The sequence below is a fragment of the Phyllostomus discolor genome, chromosome 3, assembly GCF_004126475.2.
Source record: "Phyllostomus discolor isolate MPI-MPIP mPhyDis1 chromosome 3, mPhyDis1.pri.v3, whole genome shotgun sequence".
Taxonomy (NCBI): domain Eukaryota; kingdom Metazoa; phylum Chordata; class Mammalia; order Chiroptera; family Phyllostomidae; genus Phyllostomus; species Phyllostomus discolor.
The window spans coordinates 72,871,698-72,898,816 of record NC_040905.2 but is presented as its reverse complement, the minus strand read 5'-3'; the positions used below and the strand labels follow the sequence as shown (position 1 = coordinate 72,898,816).

The window sequence follows — 27,119 nt, the reverse complement described above, 5'->3', positions numbered from 1 at the left end:
GACAGGAGAAACAGGGTGCAGAAACAGTCTAACTACTTTTTCCCTTTTTCTGCCACGTCCCAACCACTGACGTGACCCACTCTTCAGATTACGATTGGCTAGGTGTATTCCACCCCCCACGCCCCGCAGAAGTCCTTTAAGTCTATTGGTCGATGTAGTCTTTGGGGCGGGGCTTGCGTGCCATTTCTCCCCCCCCCCCGCCTTTGCCTCGGTTGCGACGCAAGGGGCGGGACCCGCCACCACCGCCTCTGCTTCCGCCGCCGTCGCAGCCGAAGCGGGTACCGCCACCTGCCGCTGTGCGTTGGGCGGGGGAGGAGTTGGAGGCGGAGAAGAAGGCGGTGGTGGCGGGTGGAGGATCAAGCGCTATTCTCGCTCCGGAGCCGCTGCACAGTTCGGTGAGGGTTTTTTTTTTTTGTTTTTTTTTTTTAAATCTGGCTTGTTCCCATGTCGGGTAGGTGAGGGTCGGGCGAGGGAATTGCAGCCTTCAGCTGCTCCCTTTCTTAATTTCTCTTGGGAGGGAGCGGGGCCTGGCCCTAGTCCGCTGCGCCGGCCATGGTGGGTGGGGTTGATGGCTGTTCAGAGGCCTTCTTCGCCTCCAGGGCCCTGTCCAGCCGGGACCTGGCGCCGTGTTCGTGTCCCGGCGGATGACATCGATTGGTCTTGGGGGTCTCCACCATCCACTTTTTCCTGCTGCCTCTTCTGCTGTCCTTGGTGCCTTGGCCAAGGACCCAGCTGCCTTTCTCCGCACACCCGCAACTGTACGAGTTTTCTCCCACTAATACCTCTCACCCACCTTCCCTACCCATTTACAGTCACCCTACATAGAGCTGATCCATCTTACGCCATAGGCCTGCTGCCCACCTCTCCCGAAAAAACCGTCCGTTGCTGTCGCTCTGCTGGCTGTATTTGCATTTTTCCCGATTGTCACCGAGGCTCGGGCACGCAGGCATCCTGTACAAACCGTAGCAGTCGTTCTTCTCCCAATACTAGCACCATTCCATCAATGCGTCCTCCTACTAAAGATGTCTGGTCGGAGCACGTCTCTGGCAGAGGCACCTTCAATGTGGCCTCCCTAAGATTACTGCTTTTAATCATTTTGCGCACATTCAAAATGGTGAGTTTAAAGCCGCTCAGCCAAGTTAAAGGAAAGGGGAGGAGATCATCTTTTTTCAGGAAGGAGGAAGAATCTACTTAGGAGATGTCCTTCTCGAGGCATTAATTACTGTTATATATTTTACATACGTATGGACACTTCTCTGAGTCTCCTGGTTTTGTGAACTTTACGATTTTTTTTAAAAAGGCTTAATATTTTGTTATTTCTATCATGAGCTATCAGTTAAATTTTTAAAAATGGCAGTCACCTCTGTTGAAGACTACAGATCTTTTGAAGAGTATGCAAATATACATGAAGATAACAAAAACGTTTGAACTATTTTTTCAATTTTATAATTGCCTATGGAATTCATGTCATTTTTATATGCAGTAGCTTTAATTAAAAAAAAAAAACTAACCACAAACATGCAGGCTTGATGTAAAATTCTACAGTATAGAAAAAGAATGATTAGATAAAATGTGAACATTTCTTTTAATCCACTCAGTTCTATTTCAGAGTGGAAAGTTAACAATTTATGTGCATCTTTCTAGGCACTTTAAACACATATACATATATATATAAGGTTTTTTGGAGGGGGTGTGTACCAAACACATTGATATATCACTTGCTTTCTTAATTACATATCTTGGACAACGCTACTTGTTATATATAGGTCTCCCTAATACTTTTTTTTAAAAAGGCTAAGTGATATTTCATTAGTTTGGGCTATAATTTATTTAACCATGTCCCTTAGTGAAGGACATTTAAATTAGTTTCTTTTTGCTATCACAAATAATGCTCTTTAAAGCCAACTTTTAAATTTATTGGTGTTTTTAATTACAAACTTTAATTCTTTCTAAATTTTAAAAACTCACACAGTATGAGAGAATGTGAAGTTCTCCCATTTCCTCTGGTTCTACCTTCAGAGTCAACTATTCAAGAAACTTCCTGTGTCTGTACGTGATTATTTCTGGAGCGCAGATTCCTAGAAATGGAATTGCTGGGTTAAAGGGTATATGCATCTTTAAATGTTGATAACAATTTCTTTCTCATTCTTTTCAGGGTTACACATTACTATTTTTTATGCATGTCTTCAGATAAACTTTAGACTCCTACACTAACTAAAAAATCTTAAGTATTTTGAATAAGGTTATATTGAAATTTTAGATTAATTTGAAGCGAATTGACCCTTATGATGTTGAGTCTTCTTCCCTCAGAAATGTATGTATTTATGGTATCATTCTATTTATATTCTTAGGAAATGTTTTATATTTTTCCCATATATTACAGTCCTTCTTAATATTTCCAGTTACTTTATGATTTGATTGCTCTAATGCATGAAAATTTTGTTTTTTTTTTCTTTTTTTTTTGCCGATCGTGAAGCTTTTGAATTTTTTCCTGTTTAGACCACTTTTTCATGTATCAGATCACTTCATTGAGTTGATGATAATGTGACAGTATTCACTGTTTTGTGACTTTCTTTTCAATTTTTATAACTTAAATGTTTTCCTCATTGCTTTGCCCATTTTATGTCCTATGTAATGTTGAGTAGTAGCAGTGATAGCTAAAAACTTGGTCTTGTTTCTTACTTTTAAGGGGAATACTTCTGATGTAGCATCAATTATGGTGTTTGCTGAAGGTTTCCCATAGAGACTCTTACGTTAAAATAGTTTCTTCTATTCTTGGCTTTCCAGGATAATTTTGGTTTTAATTTCTGATGACATTTTAAAAATCATAAGTGGGTATTAAATTTTATTGATGTTTTTGACATCTTTTGAGTGGCTACATGAGGGCATTATTAATATTTCCTGTTTAATATCTTCTCAAGAGAGCTCCTTTATAAAGAATCAACTGTATTGAGGATAATTTACTTATAATAAAATATATTTAAAATGTGCAGCTCAGTGTGTTTTGACAAATGTTTACAACCATGACACCACCACCATAGTCAAGAGTAGAATATTTTCATTCTTACCATCAAGATCTAAAATATTTCTGTCATGCCCAAAAGTTCCCTTCTCTGCCCCAGGAAATCATTCGTCCTCTTTCTCACTCTAAGTTGGTTTCATTTGTGTAGCATTTCATATAAATGGAATTATGTAATATGTGCTCTTGCATCTGACCTTTTTTTCTCTGAGCATGATGTTTTTTAGGGTCATCCAAGTTTTTATGCCTAACTAGTTCACAGCATTTTACTGCCGTGGTCTATTGATTTACCACAATTTGTGGACCATTTCACTTATTTATGGATATTTGGATTATTTCCAGTTTGGTGCCATTGTTAATAAATAAAGCTGCTGTGAACTTTCATTCATGAGTTTTTGTGTGAACATGTGTTTTCATTTCTTAAATACCTAGAAATGGATTCGTTAGGTTGTATGGTAAGTGAATGTTTAAATGTAAGAACCTGCCAGACTCTTCCATTTGATAGTTCCAATTGCTCTACGTTCTCATTAATTCTTGGTTCTTTCAGTCTTTTTAATTTTTGCCCCCCTAGTGGGTACGTGGTAGTATCACACTGTAACTTTAATTTGCATACATCTGATAAGTGACACTGAGAACTCACTCATGTGTTTGTGGGTCATTTTATGTCTTTGTGAAGTATTTGTTGAAATCTTTCACCATTTTTAAAGATGGAGGTATTTGTATTACTGAGTTGTAAGAATTCTTTGTACATTTATTGTACAGGTCCTCTGCCCCACACGCGTGCACACAGATTGCTGTCTGAGGCTTGCTTTTTCATTGTCCTAACTTCTGAAAATAGAAGCACTTTTAATTTTGATGAAATTTAGATTGTTATTTTTTTTTTTACTATTTGTGTTTCCGTGTTCTTTTTTTTTTAAGATTTTATTTATTTTTAGGGAGGGAAGGGAGGGAGGGAGGGAGGGACAGAGGGACAGAGAGACAGAGAGAGAGAAAGAGAGAGAAAGAGAAAGAGAAAGAAAGAAACATCAATGTGCGGTTGCTGGGGGTTATGGCCTGCAACCCAGGAATGTACCCTAGCTGGGAATCGAACCTGGGACACTTTGGTTCCCAGCCCGCACTCAATCCACTGAGCTACTCCAGCCAGGGCTGTTTCTGTGTTCTTACACAATGAAAAGTTGTGCAGATTTTCTTTTGTCTTCTACAGGTTTTGTGGTTTTGACTTTTATGTCAAGATGTATCATCCATTTGATTCTTTTATACTGTGTGAGATACAGGTCAAGGCTCATTTTATGAGTCCTAGCACCATTTGTTGGAAACACTTTCCTTTCCCCCTTGAATTAACTTAGTCAATACTGAATTGACCTTGTATGTGAGTCTGTTTCTGGACTATCCCTTTGATCTTTGTACCTATCATTTTGCCAATATCACATTGTTATACCATACTGTTGCTTTCTCAGAAGTGTGGCAATCAGGTAGAGTGAGTCCTACTTTATTTTTTTTAAAACCACTTTGGCCATTTTATTTTCTTTGCTCTTCCATAAAATGTTTTAGAAGTAATGTGATTTCTGCAAAAAGTACTGAGGGGATTTTCATTTAGATCATATTAAATTCATTGATCAATTTGTGAAAAACTGGCATCCCAGTATCGAGTCTTCCAATTAATACAGGACATCTCCATTTATTTAAACCTTTGACTTCATTTATCAGCATTTTATAGTTTCAGCATACATATGTATGCAGGGAAAAAATCTTATTTTTGCTAGGTTTACATGTAGGTGTTTTACTACTTTTGATACCAGTATAAATGATAATTTTCTTAAATTTTAGTATGCAGTCATACATTGGTAGTATTTAGACATTCCTTGAATCTTGCATCACTTAATCTAGTAAGGCCCTCCCCCCCCCACACACACACCAGTTTCTTTGGGATTCTTCTATGTAAATGATATCTGCAAATATAGAGCAGTTTTATTTCTTTGTTTTCAATTTGTGCATACAACCTCCTCTCTTTTTTCCCATTTATTTTATTGTCTAGGAACTCCAGCATGATATTAAACAGGAGTGGTGAGAACAGATATTTTTGTCCTGTTCCTAATTTTAAGAAGACAGCTTTTAGTCTTCAAGTATAAAGGGCCTTTTATGAAGTTATTATATATATTGTTATATTAAGTGTAATAGGTAATCTTTTACCACGATAAGGATGTTCCCATTCTGTTCCTAGATTGCTGAGAGTTTTTATTATGAATGGACATTGAGTTCACTCAAATTTTCTTGCTGTATTTATTGAGATGATCATATGGTTTATCCCCTTTGGTCTGTTAATAAGATGAACTACATTGATTTGTTTTCAAATTTTGAACCAACCTTGCATTCTTTTAGGTGTGCCTCTCTTGGACATGATGTATTATCATTTCATACAGTAGTGGATTCTGTTTGCTACTATTTTGTTAAGTATGTTTTCGTATCTATGTTCATGAAAGATGCTTTTTTATCATTGTATCAGGATAATGCTGGCCTCATAGAATTAGAAAGTGTTTATTGTATTTTCTGGAAAACTTTGGATAGACTTTATATTTGTTTCATAAATGTTTGTTAGAGTTTGCAAGCCAACCCCTTTGGGCCTAGAGTTTTCTTTGTTGAAAGATTTTAAAGGATAAATTTAATTAATAGGTTGACTAGGGTTATCTACTTATTTTTGAAAACTCTCAGTCTTTGACTATATGAGTCACTTCTCACTATGTGAGCTTTAATAGTTTGTGTCTTTCAAGGAATGTATCTATTTCATCTGTTTATTACCATAAAGTTGTTTCATTATTATCCTTTTAATGTCTGTATCATCTGTAGTGATGCCCTTTCTTTCATTACTGATATTGACAATGTATCCTTTTATCTTTATTAGTATATTTCCAGGTTTATCAAAATCTGTTTAATTTTTCCAAAGATCCAATTTTTTTATTTTATTGCTTTTTAAAATATATTTTTAAAATTTCTTTGACTTCTGCTCTTTTACTATTTTTTTTGTATGCCTTGGGTTTAAATCTGTTCTATTTCTTAATGTGTAAGCTTAGGCCTTTGAGACCTTCTTTTCCTATTCAGCACTGCTTTAAATGGTCCCACAAATTTTATGACAATATTTTCTAAGTTCTTATGAGACTTCCACTTTGACCCATGGGTTATTTAGAAGTATGTTATTTAATTTCCAAATATTTGATGATTTCCTCCCCCCTCTTTCTGTCTTTAAATAAAATCTCTAGAAAAATATTTTTTAAAAATTCTTATCTGCAGTTCAGTGTTACAATCTTAGAGTTATCAGAAACCTGCATTTTAGAGTTCTTGTCAGGGTCCTTTCCATGAATTTCTTTGAAGGTGGAACACTTTTCCAGGAACATGCTTGCAAAAGCAACTAAAGCAGTAACTGTCTAAATGGGAAAAGATCTGAAGATGGCTATGGATAGAGATCTGTGAGAGAATTCACACACACATACACACATACACTCTCACAAATGATTCAATTGACTTAGTTATCCATTCATTCAAAGTGAGAAAAGATTCCAAAGGCAAGTACAGAAACTCACATTGTTGTAAAAGAACTTTAGCTCTTTTAATAGAGAAGACAGTTATTTTTCTAAGTAATCAAAGACTTGGTAAAGACAATATGAAGCACAGGAAATATTTTCATAAGACATAATCTTTGTGTTCTAGACAGATTACATTAAAGGAGGGGGGGAAACCCCTTTTTTTAAATTTCTCATGCAGAGCAGTCAAATAATTCAAAAAACAAAACAATAACAAAAAACCTGTTACCTCACTAGAGTAAAAACCAAATTCTAATTTTTCACTAGAATACTCTGGATATTAAAACTCTTTCTTGTCTTTAACTTTAAATAAATAGATTCTAGTCTTACAATGACTACACATAAAATTCCTTTGTCTCAGTTATTCATTTTCTACAAAACTGCAAATCTCTGTATACAGTTAGTTATTATCCTATTTGTAACAATCATTTTACTTTAGGACAAAATTTTCTTTCGTTCCTTTACAAAACAAAACAAACAAAAAACATGCCATTTGTATTTTTCCTTATCTAAATATTAAAAAAATATTCTACTTCCTTTACCTACTTTCATATACAGTCATTTTCTTTTACCCTTATTATTTCTGATAGTTTTAATTACACACATTAGAATTCTTAGTCCTTAAGAATCCTTAATTCCTAGTGAAAAATAAGAAGCAAACAATTGTGGACTGGAAAATTTATAAATACATTTTATAATTACTAAAAGTATATTTTTCCTCATACTAAATTTTTCAAACTGGTGCAAATGTGTTTATTAACAGACCCAGATATCTTTTTTTGTCTTTGTAAAAAAATCTAAAAACCTTAAGTAGATAAACTTACTGTTTAGCATTTAATGTTTATCTTACTTGGAAATGCTTTGAATATTAAATGAATATCCACTATTCAGTTTAACTTAGTATAAACTTTTATGCTTATTTGATGTACTTGCTTTTAATAATTATGTGTGGGTTAGGCATTAAAAAGCTAACCATCATCTTAAGTTATTTTTCTTATTGACAAATTCTAAAGATATACTTCCTTTTATTGAACCGTCAAACTTAAACTTTTATTTATCAAAGATTATCTTAGATCATGTGATCTTAAAAAACATTTGGGCCAGTTTGTATAATCTGAAAGTATACTTGATTTGTATAATTTTTTAAAGACAAGTAGAGCTTTTTACAAATTCATTTTGGCAATGCCATTTGGAGACAGTAAAAATATCTATAACACAGAGGACACAGAGATCTTACAGCCTTTGTTTTAAAATGTTTAGCCACACCTTATAAATCTCAAAACTAATTGGATATAAATTGTGTTTCTCATGAATAAGTTAATGTTACTTGCTCAAATAGCCAGTGTTTTACTAAAGATTTTTTATTTACATGCTGTAAGGATCCCTATAGAGCTGTTTGTGGAGTCATTTTGTTCTTTAGAAGCTTCTATTTAAAGAATACATTTCATTGTTTCATAGTGGTTTGGAATTCTCTCTTTCAAGGGTCCTTTTTTAAGGTAGGCTTTTCTGAGTTAAAGGTTCCGCAAGAGTGGCCACTGCAATTCCAAAACTTCACCCATTTTCCAAAAGGCACAAAATTATTGTCCATTATTGACCAAGTTGAACTCATCTTTGCCTTTAGATTTCTGAAGATGTCTTAATTATGAGGAGATTATTTTCCAACAATCTGTCTAAAACACAGGGAATCATGTGTTCTACCCTCTTTTGAATAGAATAGGGAAACTTACCAAGAAGCTTCAACAAACTGCAGGTAGGCACAATAAAGTCAGAGCTCAAAACTCAAAGAAAGTGGAGCTTGGATCAAAGAGAGACTTAGCCTCAAACTCCAGAGTTGGCGAGAGAGCAGTGAGCTCATTGGGTCAGTGGGTACCAGCGCCTGTTTGCTCATCCACCTTGGAATCACTGGGGGTCCTTGGATTCTACCTCTGATGCCATGAACTGCCAAAAGTTCAGAAATAACAGAAGTAAAACCAATGAATCACTGAAGTAGTAGTATTTAGTAAAAGTTTATTATGTATACACCAAAACAAATTTGTAAACCAGGAGCACTCAAAGCAAACCTGGAATGAGGTTCAGTGGTATATCGTTATAAAATAGCTTATGTAGTAAGAAAGTTGTTGGTTACACTACAGATACTCGTGTTGTAAATTGATAATTCGTTCAATACACCTAATCTACTGAACATCATTGCTTAGCCTAGCCTATAATAAATGCTTATACTCAACACTTACGTTAGTCTACAGTTGGACAAAATCTTCTAACACGAGGCCTATTTTATAATTAAATGTTGAATATCTCATCATTTATTGAATACAATATCCAAAAAAATGCACTGTAGAGTATTGGTTGTCTACCCTCATTATTGCCTGACCGGGAGCTGCAGGCCACTGCAACTGCCCCTGCCCAGCATCACAAGATGGTATCATACTGCTAGCCTGAGGAAAGATCAGAATTCAAAGGGAAGTTTCTACTGAATGCACATTGCTTTCACCCACCATAAAGTCAATACATTGTGAGTCAGGGACTATCATATGCAAAAACAGGCACAGATCAATTTAGCATTGCAGAATAAGCTAAATTAACCTGTCTTCGTATGACTAAACTGGTTTTGTGTGTGCAAGGAATTTTTATGCCTGGTCTCTTTGATTTTAACACAACCAAGAGTATGAAACCAAAATTATTAAAGTACATTTAGAATAGCATCAAAATATGTAAGACACCTAAGAGTAAGTCTGATAAAACTTTTGCACCAAAAATTACAAAACAGCAGTAAGAGACCTGTTAAAATAAATAAATAGAGAAATATTCCATCTTTTTAAAAAGGTTTTATTTATTTTTAGAGAGGGGAAGGGGGGGAGAAAGAGAGGGAGAGAAACATCAGTATGTGGTTGCCTCTCGTGTGCCCCCTATTGGGGACCTGGCCCACAACCCAGGCATGTGCCCTGACTAGGAATCAAACCACTGACCCTTTGGTTCACAGCCTATGCTCAGTCCACTGAGTTACACCAGCTAGGGCATCCATCTTTACTAGAAAACTCAGTATTAGTAAAATAATCAGATTCCTCCAAGTTGAACTATAGCATCAGTAAAAATCCCAGAATTTTTTTATTTTGGTATCAATTCCAAAATTGATACCAAAATGTAAATGTTTCAGATGTCAAGACTGGTTATGCAGTTATGTAGTAATTAGTTTGTATTAAAACAGCAGTTTTCAACCAGTGTGCTACAAGACGCACACTGGTGTGCCACAAAAATTTTAAAACATGCCATTTTAAAACGAATTTTTAAAACATACCTGGCCATTTGATCAGGGGCACTGACCTCTTTTCCTCTAGATTGTTAAATAAAAAAAAAATGACAATGGCTCACACAACAGTAGCCTTCTGGTGTGAATCAAAAGTGTGTCTAGTTTTGTGTCAGATAGGCAAAAAATACATTTTTGGGTGTGTTACAGAATTATAGTAATTAGTTTATATGTGCCATGAGATGAAAAAAGTTGAAAATTGTATTATAATAAGGTAGAGGAAAAGACTGAGGAAGAATAGTGTCTAGAAACTACAGACCTTCACATATGTGGTTTCTTGATTTGTGACAAAAGTTCCACTGAACTTAAGAGAAAGTATTTATTTTTAATCAATTGTGTTAGGTGAACTGGATGTCTGGATGGACAAAAAAAAAAAGAACTGTGACTTTTACCTGATACTATATTTAAAAGTTCATTTGAGTTGGATAATAGATATAGATGCAAAAGCTATATTATCAATCTTCTAGAAGAAAACCTAGGAGAATATCTTCCATCATCTTGGGGTAGGCAAAAATTTCTTAGAACATAAAATTGATAAGTTAGAATACATAATATTAAAATTTTCTATTCATCAAGACATCATTAAGAAAGAAAAGACAAGCCACATACCACAAGAATATATTCATAATAAGTCTGGTGAAGGACTTGTATCCAGAAAATGTAACTCTTACAAATCAAGAAGGAAAAGGCACAAACAACCTAATTTTTAAAATATGCAAAGAAATGAGCAGGTTCCTCACAAAGGCAGGCATCTGAGAGGCAAATAAGCATAGGTAAAGGTGTTCTACATTATTACTTACCAGAGAAATGTCACAATGCAGAACCATCACACCACTATCAGAATGGCTGAAATAAGAAACTGACAATGCAAGTGTTGTCAAGGATGTGAAACATCTGATGTTCTTCTGTGTTGCTGGTGGGAATGTAAATTGTTTCAGCCACATTGGAAAACCGGCACTACCTGTTAGAGCTAAACCAAGCTCTATACTGTGATTCCAGGCTGTATGTAACTAATAAAGGTAAAAAAAAAAAAAAAGCCGAACCCAAAACAAAAACCTTGTGCAAGGATGTTTATAACAACATGAATGAATCTCAGAAATACCTTGTTTAGCAAAAGTAGACAGACACAAAATAAGTTTTACTATATGATTACACTGGTATGAAGTTTTAAAACAAGAAAAACTAATTTGGGGTAATAGAAGTCAGGATAGTGGTTGCCTCTGAGTAGGAGGAGTTAATGACTTAGAAGGGACAAGTGAAAACCTTCTGAAGTAATGGTAGTGTTTAACATCTTGAGCTAGGTGGTAGTTATACACATGTTTATATGTAAAAATTCATCAAAGTACTGTGTGCTCAAGAGTTTTATGCTTTATTATTATAAACAATTCTTCAACGAATGATTGCAAAGAAAAGATTGGAAAGCAAGTACTTAAAAGATTTGCCATGAAAAGTTCCAAATTTCCATAGAGTACAAGAAACCCCATATACACTTCGTCTTGTTTCAGCATTTTGCCATGCTTGTTTCTTGTCTCTCCAACCCTCTCCCCAATTCATATGTGCTTTTTTTTGTAGTTAGCACACATTTAAATGTCAAAAATCAGATGTATTGATGTAGTCTGATCATATTTTGTGACGTTATCATCAAATGTATTTTGTAACATTTTGGTATGCTCAACATTGAATTTTCTATTTTCCTGTACCCTTCTTTTTTGCATTCCTGGCTGTGATGTGGAAATAAATCTCTGCTACCTCTTTATTCTGAACTGATTTGACTAGTGCATCTCAAAGGAGAGGGTTGAGGTGGGTCCTTATTTGTGCCACATCTGAATTAGAGATCTTTTTATCTAAATGAGAGATAAGTTTGAACAACATTTATCATCTTTTTAAATGGATTAATATTTTGTTCTTTCATCTCAGATCGTCTTTGAGTGTCTTTTAAATTTTTATCCTACTTAGCCAATTTTACCTCCATTAAACTGGAGAAAATTTGTATTGTTCTAGTGTGTCGAGTACATGAGATCTGTCCTGAAGGTATCCAGCCATGTAATAGGAAAAATAGAGGCATTTATTGAAGATACAAGAAACATTGTACATAGGACAATGACGCCTCAGTCCCCTTCAAAGTAGACACCTTGGGACCTTACACAGCTTTCCAAATCGCCACCAGCTGCCATGTCATATTTTCCTGAATCTCATCAATGGTCTGAAGTCTGTTCCCTTTGAAAGGTGATTTTAGTTTTGGGAAAAGCCAGAAGTCACAGGGTGCCAAATCTGGCCTGTAGTGGGGCTGAGTCATCTGGGTGATTTGATGTTTCACCAAAGAACTCTGCATGAGATGTGACTGATTAGCAGATGCATTGTCATGGTGAAGCTGCCAATCACCAGTTGCCCATAGCTGTGGCCTTCTGAACCTGAATAGTTTCTGTGGAGAAATGTTCATACTGAATGCAAAATTTGATGCAGATTTGTTGGGTACTTGCTCAGTCATTTTGGATGCAGTGGCCACACAATACACCTGAGCACTTAATGGTGTCTACAGCCCCTACTGACTAGTACAGTGAAGTCATCATTGTTCACACATGTGCACTTCAGTCCACTCTCCTTGGCTGCCAGGTTGCATCGATGCCATGCAAATCATTTTCGTTATCTTAATAATGTCAGGACTTTTTCCAGACCTCGTGTGTGTGTGTGGTAGAATATTCTGTAACATGTATGAACCTTGAGGGCACTATGCCAAATGAAATAAGTCAAAGACAAATCCATATGATCTCATTTATATGTGGAATAAAACCAAGGTGATAGATAAAGAGAACAGACTAGTGGTTGCTAGAGTTTGGGGATAGGGAAGGAGTACGGTAAAATGGGCAAAGGGGTTCAAAAGGTACTAACTTTCAGTTATAAATAAGTCATGGGGATATAATGTACTACATCATGACTATACGGTTAATAATGCTTTATGGCCTATTTGAAAGTTACTGAGAACACCAGGTCTTACAAGTTGTTTAAAAAATTATATAATTTTCTATGGTGACTCTTATGATTGTTTTACCATATACACAAATATTGAATATTGTGTTGTACACCTGAAACAAATGTAATGTTTTATGACAATTATACCTTTTTTTAAAAAAAGTAAGTTCTTGCTCTCAGCAGATGGGTCACAGGAGTATACAAGCACACTTTCAGTTGAAAGTCTTCTTCTGCAATTTGAACTGATTTCTCTCTCCTGTGCAAAGCTTCATTTGGTTCAGTTAGATTTAAATTCTAAAAGTACGTGTCCCTGATTTAGTAACTGTTCAGTGAGTGTCTACGAGATGATGGGTGCAGTATAGGTGCTTAGCAGCATTTCCGACATTGCCAGCAGCGGGAGACCAGTAGAGTTCCTTCTGATAATGTCAGTCACAATATGGCACTTCGCATGCTGAGAAAAAGTAGAGTCTTTAAAGGGAGAAAATAAACTTTCATGAGGTGGTATTAGAAAATATTTGTTATAGTAACAGGTGCGACTATAAGAAAATACAGTATATGTAAGTACATGTCATTTTAATTGTTTGCATTATATTGCAGGATAATTTGTTTAGCTGCAATAGACTTAACAGCTCAAAACATTGATTATCTCATAGTTTGAGCGGGTGAGAGAAATTGAGGAACAGCCTGGCTGGGTGGTTTTGCCTTGAGGTCTTCCATAGGTTACACTCAGGATTTAGGCTGGGAATGTAGTCATCTGATGACTTGATTGTGGTTGAAACATCCACTTTGTAGCTGGTGTATTAACATGGCTATTGCCAGAAGACCTCAGATCCTTTTGGGCAGAAACTGCCAGTTACTCATCACGTGGATCTTTCCATAGGACTACTTGAGTGATTGCATGATGTAACAGCTGGTTTCTCTCAGAGAGCAAGAGCCAGGAGAGGAAGCCAGAGTGCTTTTTATGTCCTAATTTTGTACACCATGCACTGTTACTCCTATCACATTATATTCATTAGAAATAAGTTACTAAGTACAGCTCCCACTTAAGACGAGCGAGGGACACTCTGCTTTTTTGAAGGTGTGAAGTATTAATCTGTGCACATAATTTAAAACTACCACTTTATTCTAGTAGAGGTATGATGTTACTGTAATTTTAGGGTGGCAGGGATGTTTGTTGATTTTGTTCATGTTGTATCCTCAGCGCTGCAAATAGTGCTCTGGAACATGTCAGAATAAAGTCATATTCCCCCAAAAATAGGTAAAATACTTGCGGACTTGTATCCATGGTTAACTTTTAAGATTGCCATGTACTGTACTTTGAATCTGTTAAGATTTGAGTTATTTCAGATTATTTTTCTTATTAAAACAGTATTAATTAGCCCTGTCTGAGTGGCTCAGTTGGTTAAAGCATTGTCCTGTACACCAAAAGGTTGTGGGTTCCACCCCCAGTCAGGGTGCATACCTAGGTTGCAGGTTTGAACCCTGGGAAGGCAACTGATTAGTGTTTCTCTCTCTCTCTCTCCATCCCCCTTCCCCCCACCCACCCCATCCCCTTTCCCTCTCTCTGAAATCAATAAACATATTCTTGGGTAAAGATTTTTTTTACAAACAATATTAATTAAAACTTGTATTTTTGCCCTTATAAGATTTTTAAAGTATATTTTTACCCTTTACTATTGTGAACAGTCTGGCTCAATTCAGATAGATCACAACCTGTTGCTAATTTATAATTTATATGGGGAAAATGTGTTGTATTCTCTTAGGTTTGTTAATTATCCATGACTAGACATAACATATAGTTAAATTCATTTGCAGAACTATCATCTTCTAATAAATTTTTGGTGATAGGCAGTTAGCTATAGCTCAAATGTTTAAATAAATCAGGTGTTTAAATAAAAATTATGTCTTACCCTGACTGGTTTGACTCGGTTGGTTGAGTGTCCTTCACAGAATGAAAGATTGCCAGTTTCATTACTGGTCAGGGCACCTGCCTGGGTTGTGGGTCCAGTCCCCGCTTTGGACATTTATTAGAGGCAACCATTTGATGGTTCTCACATCAATGTTTCTCTCCCTCTTTTCTCCCTCCCTTCTTCCCTTTCTAAAAATAAATAAAATCTTTAATAAAAATAAATAAAAAATAAAAATTAAGTCCTTATCAAAGTATGAGAAAAGCACTTGGTAACTTTTGAAATAGTAAATAATTGGATTATTTTCAAAACTACAGATGGTCTTTTTATATTTGTTACGTGGTAAATTTTGATTTTTCAAATTTAGAATATAAGTTCTTATTTATGATTAAAATACCTGATTGAATAATTGACTAAAGCGTAAGTGTATCATTGTTTACACATTAATTTGTTGAATAGTTTATTGTATACACATTAATTTTTAGTTGTCATAAGCCATTATTATGTTACTTCTCATTCATTATACATTGTGTACTTTATACATTAATCATTATAAACCTAAGTTTATTTTCTTAAGGTTAACTTTTCTTTTAACAGGCCAGGGCTAAAGGAACAATACAGTGTTTGATAAAGAAGCAAAGATAGCATAGTGTAATAGATTCCCAAATAATTTGACCATGAACCCCAATGGACACCTCTCCAGATATCCAGGGTCTGGCAGAAGTAACGCCATTGAGTGTGTTGTTGGTAGGATACATTACAAGATGGGCAGCAGTTTGAACATTTCACCTAAAATGTCATATGGTGTGCTTGAGTGTAATAATTGTTATGTTACAGAATTACATGGTTACAATTTTGTTATAAAATATTTTTATGTAATAAAAAAGGGGTGTTATTTGTGCCAGACCCTGTATTTGCTTATTTACTTATAAATTATATGTGTCTTGTTATCTTTGTCAATCTTAAGGATGAAATATACTTGGCAGCAAGATTTTTCAAGAGGAGATGTAAAACTTTTCAGATTGCCATCTTTTTGATTAACTCATCTGATCAGTTTTTTTTGTTGTTGGCTGTTGTTATTATGTGCCTAAATGGTTTCACTAGAAGGAAGAGAAGTATTAGCTTGCCTTTTTTGTTTGTGCTTATATTAATACTTTGTTTAATACATGGTTTTGTTTTAGGAATCTTCTGCAGCTTATCGATTTTGTGAGTAAAAACTAAGTCACATCCAAAATTCCACTGAACTGGGCACACAAAAACTGCCATATATGTCACAGTATAGTGAGAAAGAGTCAGCAGGTAAGCAAGGTATCTGTCATTTCCTGTACATTGAGGACTTTGTGTTTTTCCTTCAAGGCTCCTTCAGTACTATGTGTGACATGTGATTATGGTCTTACCTAAGGCCATTGTTGATCCGTATATTAAATATTTGTAAAATTTAATTTCTATATGAAAATAATTGCAGGTAGGAATTCTTATATTTTCTTTTCACATTCCTGTGGCTTTTGTTGTGCTTTCCACTTTGGAGACTAATGCATTATAGGACAAATTACTTAAATCAGTGGTGTCAGACTCATTTTTACAGGGGGCCACATCAGCTTTGCGGTTGCCTTCAAAGGGCCGAATGTAATTTTAGGACTGTATAAATGTAACTACTCCTAAACAGTTAAGCGAGGGCTCAGCACTGCGGCCTGGTAGAAGCAAGGTGCGGGGCAGGATAAAACAAGGTGGAGGGTCGGATTCAGCCTTAGGGCCTTAACGTTTGCCACCTGGGACTTAAATACTTAATTTTAACCTTAATTTTTTGATCTTTAAAATAAAGTACAGTACCTGCCTCTTTAGGTTGTTGAGGGGATTAAGTAACCTAATACTTGATACTGTATCTTACAAGTACATGCTGTTTTTTTCCATGCTTCAAAACAATTAAATTGCTTATTTTATTGCAATAAAAATATGTGTTATATTTATTGACTATTCCATATACTGTGAGATAATATTTTGTTCAGTTGCTGCATTATATATGTAAAATCTAATTGAATAAATAAACTTAATATATATAAAATACTGTCATATTTAGTAAAAGATGACTGTTTACTACTATATATTTCTTTGTCATAAGAATTCAGTGTTCAAGTTAATCATATGTTTATAGCTTATCTTACTGTAATATGTGCTGAATTTTGAAAGGTAGGGTAGCATGTATTTGACTTGGCTCATCATTGTTTTCTTTTAGAGAATTTATCTGACCCTAACTTTTGGGATATATTTATTGTGATCCAGTTGGTTCTTTGTGACTGTTTAGATATTGTTTAAAGAAGTTACTTGTTAGTATTGACAGGAATGTATTCATTCTTAATGTAGTTGAAACCATCATCATATCAGGTGCTAGTAATTCACTCAACAAATATGTATTGAGCACTTTTGTGTAAGGTACTTAGATAATTTGGAGGATCATTCTCCAAGTCTTAATGAACTTTTTGCACTGTAGCAGTTTGCATATGAAAATCTTTTTTGGTAGGTCACATTATAAAAATCTTAAGTACCTTAAAGGAACCGAACTTTAAAAGATATGTTTGCTACCCTGGCTGGTGTGGCTCAGTGAATTGAGTTCCAGCCTTGAACCAAAATGCTGCTGGTTCCATTCCCAGTCAGGGCACATTCCTGGGTTGTGGCCCAGGTCCCCAGTATGGGGCACATGAGAGGCAACCACACATCGATGTTTCTCTCCCTCTCTCTCTCCCTCCCTTCCTGTCTCTCTAAAAGTAAATAAACAAAATATTTTTGCTGGTAAACAGGCCATATAACTCATAACATAGTACTTCATATTTATTTTTTAAGTATGTTCTATAGTACTGGTAAGGTACAGTTGACGTTCAGTAGCATATGTTTTGGCAAAAACTAACATGTGTTAAAACAATACCCCTGCTAGTCACCAGAATGAAGGTCATTGCTCTGCCTCTTTTATTTTTAACTATTTTTCAGCAATGGATCAAGAATCCAACAAGGCTGCCTGGCCCAAACCAGCAGGAGGATATCAAACAATCACAGGCAGGAGATATGGAAGAAGACATGCATATGTCAGTTTTAAACCTTGTATGACCAGGCACGAAAGAAGCTTAGGTCGAGCTGGTGATGACTATGAAGTGTTGGAACTAGATGATGTTCCAAAGGAAAATTCCTCAGGTATGCAACATGGAATTGCTTAAGAACTTTTCTAAGCATGTAGGAAGGTAGTATTTCTTGTAGTATTTGAAATTATCAGTGAGTTTATGTGTCTATGAGTAAAATGCTGTCCATTTTTTAATGTCCTATTTTGAAATTTTTATTTAAATTATATTAAATTAATATTAATACTTAAACATAGAAGAAAATAGAATATGGCCAATCATTGATATATAACTGCATTGGCATGTCAGTGATTATATTGTCACATTCTTTAGCCAGAGGAAATTTTCACCTTTTAATCAAAAAATATTTTTTAGATGTGAACGGAGTACATTTTTCCCTGTATATTATATTTAAATAATTTCTTTTTAATTGTCTCTAAATAGTTTAGCTTGGCTCATTTTATTTTTTTAAATTGTTTTATAAAATATAAATGTCAAGTGATTCTTAGTTATTTATTCATTTAAAATTTCTTAATTATTTAGTGGTTTGAAAAACTTTTTGCAGATATTCATGTATTATATTATTTTGGGCTGGAATGTCAATTTCTTCTTGTCTGGAGCAAACTTGATAATTCTAAATTATTTTCACTGCCATTCATATATAAGAATCTGAATTATTAAGGTCATTCCATTAAAGAAACCTTTATGTGATCTGACAAGACTGATTTTCAGTTATTTATAGTTTGTAAATTTTTCCCCAACAAATCTCAAATGTCTTCATTTTTATAATTACATTAATAGTGATAAAAAGATAGTATTGGTAAAGTAATTTATAGAATATATATGATTTTACTCTTGTGTCAAGATGCTGACAAACTACGGCAAAGAGAATCAACATTGGCTTTTGTTGTTTTTCATTTATAGCTGTAACATATCTAAAGTTAAATCATTATTATAGCTGTATTACAACAATCCACTAGAGACAGAGATATAATCTTGTGAATTGACATCAAACAGAATAGAGTCTCATTTCTCTTAGATCTATAATCTGATCTTATATCTATTATAAGTACTCCTGAAGTTTTTGTTTTAATCTACACGTAATAAAAGAAGTTTAAATTGTACACCCCAACAATTGAGAGGGCAGTGAGTTCACTTATGCCTTTTATTGTTTGGTTTTTCATTAGCCTCTCCTTTTAATGCCTTTTACAGAATGTTTTAGGTAATAGGACTTAAGTGAGAAACCTGCAAAAGACATCTAAGTGAGATGATGCTGAGTGTCTACACAGTGGCATAGATGAATCATAGGGTAACCATTCTGCCCTTCCAGTTAAGTTAGGGCATATAGAATCACCTGTCAGAGAAATTCTTTTATGTTTTTAAATGGGTAATAATTGGTATGATTTCTACTTAAATAGCCATTATTAAATCAGTTTTCTGAATTAATCATTCTAAATGTTTTGTTTTCTATGAAGGTTCCAGTCCATTGGATCAAGTTCAGTCTTCTTTACCCAATGATCCTTTATTTGAAAACAATGAAACAGGAATTCCCATTTGTGATACAGCACTGAATCAAACCATTGAGAGCAGTCCATCCTTTGCTGCAGTACATCATAATGGGGAAGGCAGGGAGACCTTAGGAAGCAGTACGAATCTTCATAATCACTCAGAGGGAGAATATACTCCAGGAGTTTGTAACGCCTCAAGTGTCCAAAATGGAATTGCATTGGTTCATACTGACTCTTACAATCCAGATGGCAAACATGGAGAGGATAATGACCGTCTTCAGCTTTCTGCAGAAGTTGTGGAAGGTCGTAGATATCAGGAAACATTGGGCAATACAATATTTGAGTTGGAAAATGGAGAGGTAGAGGCATATACTGGTCTTTCACCACCAGTTCCTTCTTTTAACTGTGAAATACGAAATGAGTTTGAAGAATTTGATTCAGCGCCTTTAGTGAAAAGTTCTACTGGTGATACTGAGTTTGTCAATCAAAACAAACACGAATTTCGGAGGTCCTCTTCTGAAGAGGATGTTACTAGAAAGGAGCAAAATAATCCTAGCCAGGAGACACAGAGAGAAAACTCAACTGAAGATTCAGCCTGTGCTCTGGGGCATATTTGCCGTGAACAAAATACCAGGGGTAGGGACAACAACCAGGGAAGTTCTCCTGAACAGGTAGTGAGACCCAAAGTTAGAAAACTGATCAGTTCAAGCCAGGTGGACCAAGAAACAGGTTTTAATAGGCATGAGGCTAAACAAAGAAGTGTTCAGAGGTGGAGGGAGGCTTTGGAAGTTGAGGAAAATGGCTCAGATGACCTCTTAATAAAATGTGATGATTACGATGGAGAACATGACTGTATGTTCTTGGATCCACCTTACTCAAGAGTTACACAGAGGGAAACAGAAAATAACCAGATAACATCAGAAAGTGGAACCACAGCAGGAAGGCAAGAAGTTGTGGATAACACCTTTTGGAATGGTTGTGGAGATTATTACCAACTATATGACAAAGACGAAGATAGGTAAGGTTTTACTCAGTGCTTTGCCAGATTGTGTGTTGAGCAAAATGGTTTATTTCTAGTACCATGTTGTGTGGTGGTTGGGCTCTCCGACATAGTCATATTTTGACTTATCAAGTACTCTTATTTACCAAGTGCTAACTGTATGTGCAAACTAGAGGTTAGTTTTTTACAAACTTTTCTTTGAGGTGTTCTTTAATAGTTTACAGAAATTAAAACCGGGTAATGATTATTGCTGTAAGAGAATAGATACAAATTATTTTAATGCTCTGTATTTTCAATTAATAAAATGCAAGTTATTGTATTTTTAAAAATTCTGTGCTAAACCAGCCTGGGTTTAAAAGGTAATTAAAACCACAGAAAATTTTGATTGATAATATTATATTAAGTTTGCCAATATTTATTAATATCACCTGTTTTCTTTATTCTTCCTGTTGCTCCTTCTGTCACTAAGTTTGTTTTTTTTACTTATTTTTACTTAGCACTTAATTTTCATGAACAATTCTATGTGGTGCATACTATTATTGAATTTGTGAATGAGGACACTAAGCACAAGAGAGTTAGCTAACATCCTAAGGTCACAGAACTAGTGAGCAGAGGAGCTGGAATTGGAATATCTGCTTATTGCCTAACTCCAAACTCTCTGTTCTTCACCACTACAGTTTGCTGTTTTCACAAGAACACATAATTTTTCTTGTAATAAGCATTCTGATTCCTGTTATATAGTATTTTCCCCCCAAACTGTAAAATGACAGAAAGCGGAGGGAAATGGAGAATTTCTTTGTCCAACTGCTGACTTTCGTTATTCCAGAATCCAGGTGTCCTTTTAAGCTAGTTGCAACATGAACTATATTCAATTACATTGCAATTTCAAGATTTTATTAGCTTGTGGAAATAATATTTTAACTAGAAATTACATCAAGGAAATAAATTTATCCTTTAGAATATGAATGCATTTTGTGTATTTTATTTCATATCATAAAATTAATAAAATATATGTTTTCTTTTTTCTACTTAAAAAGTAAATTTATTGAGGTGACATCAGTTAATACAGTAGTATAGGTTTTAGGTATACATTCTGTAATATATCATCTGTATATTATAATTACACATTAATATACTTTGGACACATGAATTAAGTAACTTGTAGAAACAATGGAAATATAATTTCTACACTATCATGGAAGTTTGTAAACTTTAAGGATTAGCAGACAATTATTTATGTAACTACTGCTTTTTAAGCTAAGGGTAAAGGTAGTTGAGAACTTTTGCCTGACTTATTTCTGTTTTTTTCAGTTTAGGTCCACAGTCTTTTATCCAAAATCCAAAGTTCTAAAAACGGACATTGGCAGCAAAACCTGACCTGACTAATTTGACGGCAGATCTGGGTCTGAATTAAAATGAGACTTTTTTCCAAGTATTTGTGTATTTTGTTGCAATAATATGAGTGCTTGATTTCTGGGTGTTGGCTTAGACCCCAGTGGGAATTGTTAGATAGTGTTTCTAAATCTCAGGGAGAAAAAAATCTAAATTCCAAAACATATTCAATCCTAAGATTTTTGGATTGGTTTGTGAACTCTATTATACCTTGAGGTAACTATTAAAAAAGTAAAACAACTTACAGTTTTAGGTAACTTATCTCTTTGAAAGTATGAAGTTGTTGGCATTCCTTTCCTCTGACATTTTTTACTTTTTGAAGAAAATAATTTGGCTGTATCTTCTCCATTATGGACACACTAATCAAAAATAAAAACCTCTTTTGTTCACTTTAAAGAGTCAGGCCTAATATCATCTAATGAAGTTGAAATTTTTATGTTATTTGCCACCCTAATGAGAAAGGGTAGTTTTCTTGACTCTTGGTTTTTAAATTGATTCTTTTTGTTAATAGAAGTGTTTTCTTTGCCTAGAACGACTCTGGACTTCTTAAAGATTATAGAGTGATGTATTAGCATATTTATTTATAATTTTTTTTACTTTAAGTGAAATGTCAGTAAAGTGGGGAGGACAAAAAACCAGAATTATCTTCTGGAGGGTGGCCCCGGAAGGTGAGTGTTCTAGGAACCCATCTGTATCAATGTACTAGCTGGTGTGGCTGTGTTCGGCCTTAGTGGATTTTTTTTTTAAGACTCTTCCAGTATGTGTGCCCATTTCATGATGAGTGATTTATGAGTGCATCTGCCCACATGGTGCTGAGTGTTCAGCAGTTTTTGACCAAAACTGGCATGACCTCCATGCCCCACCTTCCCTATTCCGCTGACATCATCCCTAGTGACTTCTTTTGTTTCCCTGGATGAAACAAAGTCCTCAAAGGGAAACATTTCCCCAGTGTAGAAGAGGTAAACAAAAAATGGCAGAAACACTAAAAGGCATCAAAATCGACAAGTGCTAAAACTGTTTTGAGCAGTGGGAAAAAACATTGATAAGTGTATTGCATCAAATGGAGAGTACTTCGAAGGTGACTGACGTTTAAACATAAGAACAAATACACAATGTTTTATAAATAAATTCAGTTTTTTTAGGTCCCCTTTCGTATTCTGAACAATAATAGATTCTTTTTTACAGACGGAGTATGCAGGTGAGAAAATCACTTAGAGTTTTCTTTCAACCTTTAGAAATTTCAACAATAGAAACGTTTTTCTTTCAACTTTTTAGTAATATATTGAGTTACAGAGCCTGTAGTATGTAGTAGGGTGTGCTTAAATGATGAAACCAGTTCTGGAGCATTTTTTAAAAAAACTCATTGTTCTCAAAGATGTTTCTACTTAGGATTCCACTAATATTTGCATCTTTAAGGACCTCATTTCAATAGTCGCTGCAATTTTAAGGTGTAATTCTATCTTACTGTTTCCAGTTCCTCTGCCTTTATTCCTTCCCTGCAAAGGATCACAGTTGACAGATGCCTTTTAATATGGTGCCAGATAAAGGTTGAAATTTAATAATTTTATACTGCTGTTTAGTTTCATTTGCTACTTGTTCATCTACCTGATGTTTTACCGTAGTCTCACTCAATTCTGATATTGTCAGTTTGGGGTAATGGGAGAACACAGTGCTGTACCATAAGTACCTTGAGAAGGAAAGTGCAAATAGCTTCTGCTTTGAGCTTGCAATATTTTTTTTTAGTTTTCTCTGCTTTATAAAACTTAAAGATAATGTACATGAAAATTTTTTGTTCTGTTATATTATAATATTTAGTTATGAATTGAACTCCCTTATCAAGAACATAACTACAGTTTACTGTGACATATGTAGATATAGGAATTTTGGCCACTTTAGAAATATATAGCATATATATTCTTTATGAGTGGAAAGGTATTTTAATGAATGCATGACCCTTTTCCCAAAAATTCTAAATGACCACTTAATCACATCTGAAACATGACAATCTACAGCATGAGTGTTGCAGCTGGTAGCATTGCTCTGAGCTGTTTGACGGGAACTGAGCACCACCTTATTAAATTAGAACTCAAGGGGAATTTTAATAGGCAGCATATAATTACCAGACTTGGAATTAGACCAAAGAGCTAAGGTTAATGCCTTGTTCTCTTGAAATATACCCTGAGAACTTTAATAACTGTTTGAGTACAAGATCTTGAGTTTAAGAGGACCTTTCAGCCATTCCAACAAGTTTTAAACTTGGGCCTAACTGTTCTGAAGAGAGGCATGCCATCTCCTAACCATTTATTCTTTCTTGAGGTTTCTTTCACCGTGTTTCTGTCCCTAGTCCTTAACCTTGCTTAAAAGGTGAAAAACCTTACCCAAGATAAAAATGTCAAGACAGCTTTTTTTGTTGTTGATGTTGGGAGAATAAAAAGAATATTAGCCAGTTAGTTGATGTCAATTTGGTACATTCAAAAAAGAGTTACTGAAATCCTCCCAATGTCAGAATTTGTTTCGAGTATTCTTGAATTCTTTAATGATTGCTGTTTCCCTCAAGTTCACCAACCTTATAAGGAAGACAAGATATACAGATAATTATCATGAGACTAAATTAAGCTGTTTTCCTTTTCCATATTGAGTTAGCTAAAGGCCAGGAAAAAGGGCTCCTCTGATCTTCCTGTATCCAACAAATAAAATGTCTATGAGCAACCAAGACAAAGATCTTAAAGCACATGCTCTAACATTTTATCTTGTTTCCTAGTTCCTAGAAGTTTAGGAGTAAATTAGAGATAAATAGCTTTGTTCTTCAGGCATGCTAGATTATAGTAGGTATTAAGGGAACGAACCAGGAAGTTGTAGAAAGCAGGCACAATTCAAAAAGGACACCATGTGGGCCGTATGTACTACATGAAATAAGCAGGCTTGTATATTGAGCAACTTCCATTTATACTGCTGTATTACAACATGGTTAAATGTTAACAGTGGTTCCCTGTCCCAGACTGCTTAGATTATGTTCAGTATACTGTCTTTGAAAATGCAAAGAATTATGTTTTAACGCAATTTCAACCCAGAGTATTTTTGAAAAAAAATTTTAAAGTTTTTTTGATCCTCTGCTAGTCAGATTACAGAATTATCTAAAATTTATTTTTTCCTTAGGCTTCTATGTAGTTGAGTATTTATGCATGTGATAAATGCCGGGGAAGACCAACCAGTTCCTTGAGGGATTTAGTGAAGAAGTTGTTTTTGTCTGGTTTTACTTCTAGATCTTATTTCCACCTAGGATTTGTATATAACTTACTTGTCTAGAAATCATATATAATTTCATTCCATACATGAAACAAGGTTTTTCTGGTTCATAATTGAATGTGTAAAGAGTATAACATTCTAATAAGTTATAGCTGTTTTGTGGAACGTAGCTCTAAATGCTAATGGAAGACAGTACTAGTGAGAGACCATATGAAGATAAAAGAGGTTCTTAACTTAGTTTTTCCTTAGAGAATTTGAAATGTTTAACCCATGTGCTTTTGTAATCAAGAACAAATGGTCCTCTGTGCCACAATTATTTTGTATACTATTTGTTCTGTTGCTTATTTTCTTGGAAAACTTACTTTTAAATTCTTTCTCATTTTGCTTTTAGTTCCATGCACTCCTGTCACTCTTGGTAGATAACTTTGTCTCCTGCTTTCCTGGATATACTGGAATAGTTAAACATGAACTTTCTTGTTTTCCTCTTCTCCATATTAGAATATCTCAGTATCCATTCCTATTTTTAATTTATTCAATGAAGAGAGGTAACTTTTCTAATTCCGTACCCAAAGCCATACCTGACACCTTACTTTTTCTGTAGGTTGCTTCCCTCTCTCATTCTCCAGTTTTTCTAAGTCTGGGGAAAACCAGGTTGCTTCCCTCTCTCATTCCTAGGTTGAGAGGTTGCTTCCCTCTCTCATTCTCCAGTTTTTCCAAGTCTGGGGAAAACCTTCACTTGCCATTGTTCCCTCTGTTAACCACTTGCCTGTTTGTTTTCTCTTTCATTGCTGGATTTTCAGGATAAGTGGTCCACACCCACAGTTTGTGTTCCTTCACTATCCACTCTTTTTGAATGCCTCCAAATCTGCCTCTCAATACTGTTTATCTGTTGTGTACTGTTAACAGTGACCTCCTAATTTTCAGAGTCAGTCGACTTTTCTCGGCATTCATTTTCTTTGACAAGAGTGCTACTACTAAGCTGTTTGTTCCCCTTTCCTGCTCAACAGTTTCTTTTCCATTCACCTGTGTCTCCTCTAGACCTGCAGGGTTTGGCAGATGTTTTAAAAAGATCATCAGAGAGTAAATATTTTATGCTTTGTGAACCAAAAGATAAAAGCAAGGATATTTTGTAGGTACTTAGGTCACCATTTCATTTTTTAAAAAAATTTATTGGGGTGACATTGGTTAATAGAATTATATGGTTTTCAAGTGCACATTTCTATGATATATTGTTTGTATATTGTATTGTGTGCCGACCACCCAAAGTCAAATCATCTTCTGTCACCATGTATTCGGCCCTCTTTCCACTTTACTCCCCCCACTCCCTTCCCTCTCGTAACCACCATAGTGTTGCCTGTGTCTATAAGTTTCAGCTTTATATCCCACATATGAGTGAACTCATATGGTTCCTAGCTTTTTCTGACTGACTTATTTCACTTACCATAATATTCTCAAGGTCCATCCATGTTGCAAACATATTTTATCTTATGGATGAGTAGTATTTCACTGTATATATGTACCACATCTTCTTTACCCAGTCCTCTCAACAAAGACACTCTCTCCATGTCTTGGTCACCGTGAATAATGCTGCAGTGAACACAGGACTGCATGTACCTTTGTGAATAAATGTTTTTGAGTTTTTGGGGTAGTACCCAGAAGAGGGATTGCTAGGTCATATGGTAACTCTGTTCTTAATTTTTTGAGGAACCACCATACTGTTTTACATATTGATTGTACCAGTTTACATTCCCACTAGCAGTGAATGATGGTTCCCTCTTCTTCACAGCCTCTCCAACATTTGTTATTCTTACCTGTTTTGTAGATAATAGCCATTCTAATAGGTATTTCATTGTAGTTTTTTAAAACTGTTGACACTGTTAATAGATGTCCTCCATTTCCCCCTTTTCCTGTTCCACCAAGCCTCTGCCTTCCCCCCACCCCAGCCTTCATCCCATTGTTTCTTTGTCCATGGGCTTTGCATATATGCATGTATGTTCTTTGGCTAATCTCTTCTAGCTCTCCCCACCTTCTTCTGCTCTGAGATCTATCAGTCTGCTCCATGTGTCCATGGTTCCAGGTTTGTTTTTTTTT

At 35.1% G+C, this 27,119-nt stretch overlaps 1 protein-coding gene across 4 annotated transcripts in view; it reads left to right on the top strand.

Annotated features, from left to right (window-relative positions):
- Window positions 1–210: 210 nt before the first annotated feature.
- The window catches only part of PJA2 (praja ring finger ubiquitin ligase 2), a 70,540-nt gene continuing 43,631 nt past the window's right edge, over window positions 211–27,119 (top strand). Inside the window, exons 1-4 of one of the 4 annotated variants that reach the window (XM_028524282.2) lie at window positions 211–395; window positions 15,957–16,074; window positions 17,758–17,958; window positions 19,358–20,408. In XM_028524282.2, coding sequence (XP_028380083.1) covers window positions 16,044–16,074; window positions 17,758–17,958; window positions 19,358–20,408 — 1,283 coding nt within the window. In that variant the 5' untranslated portion in view covers window positions 211–395; window positions 15,957–16,043. The remainder of the gene's footprint in view (window positions 396–15,956; window positions 16,075–17,757; window positions 17,959–19,357; window positions 20,409–27,119) is intronic. The other 3 variants (XM_028524279.2, XM_036020643.1, XM_028524308.2) reach the window with 3 other exon arrangements.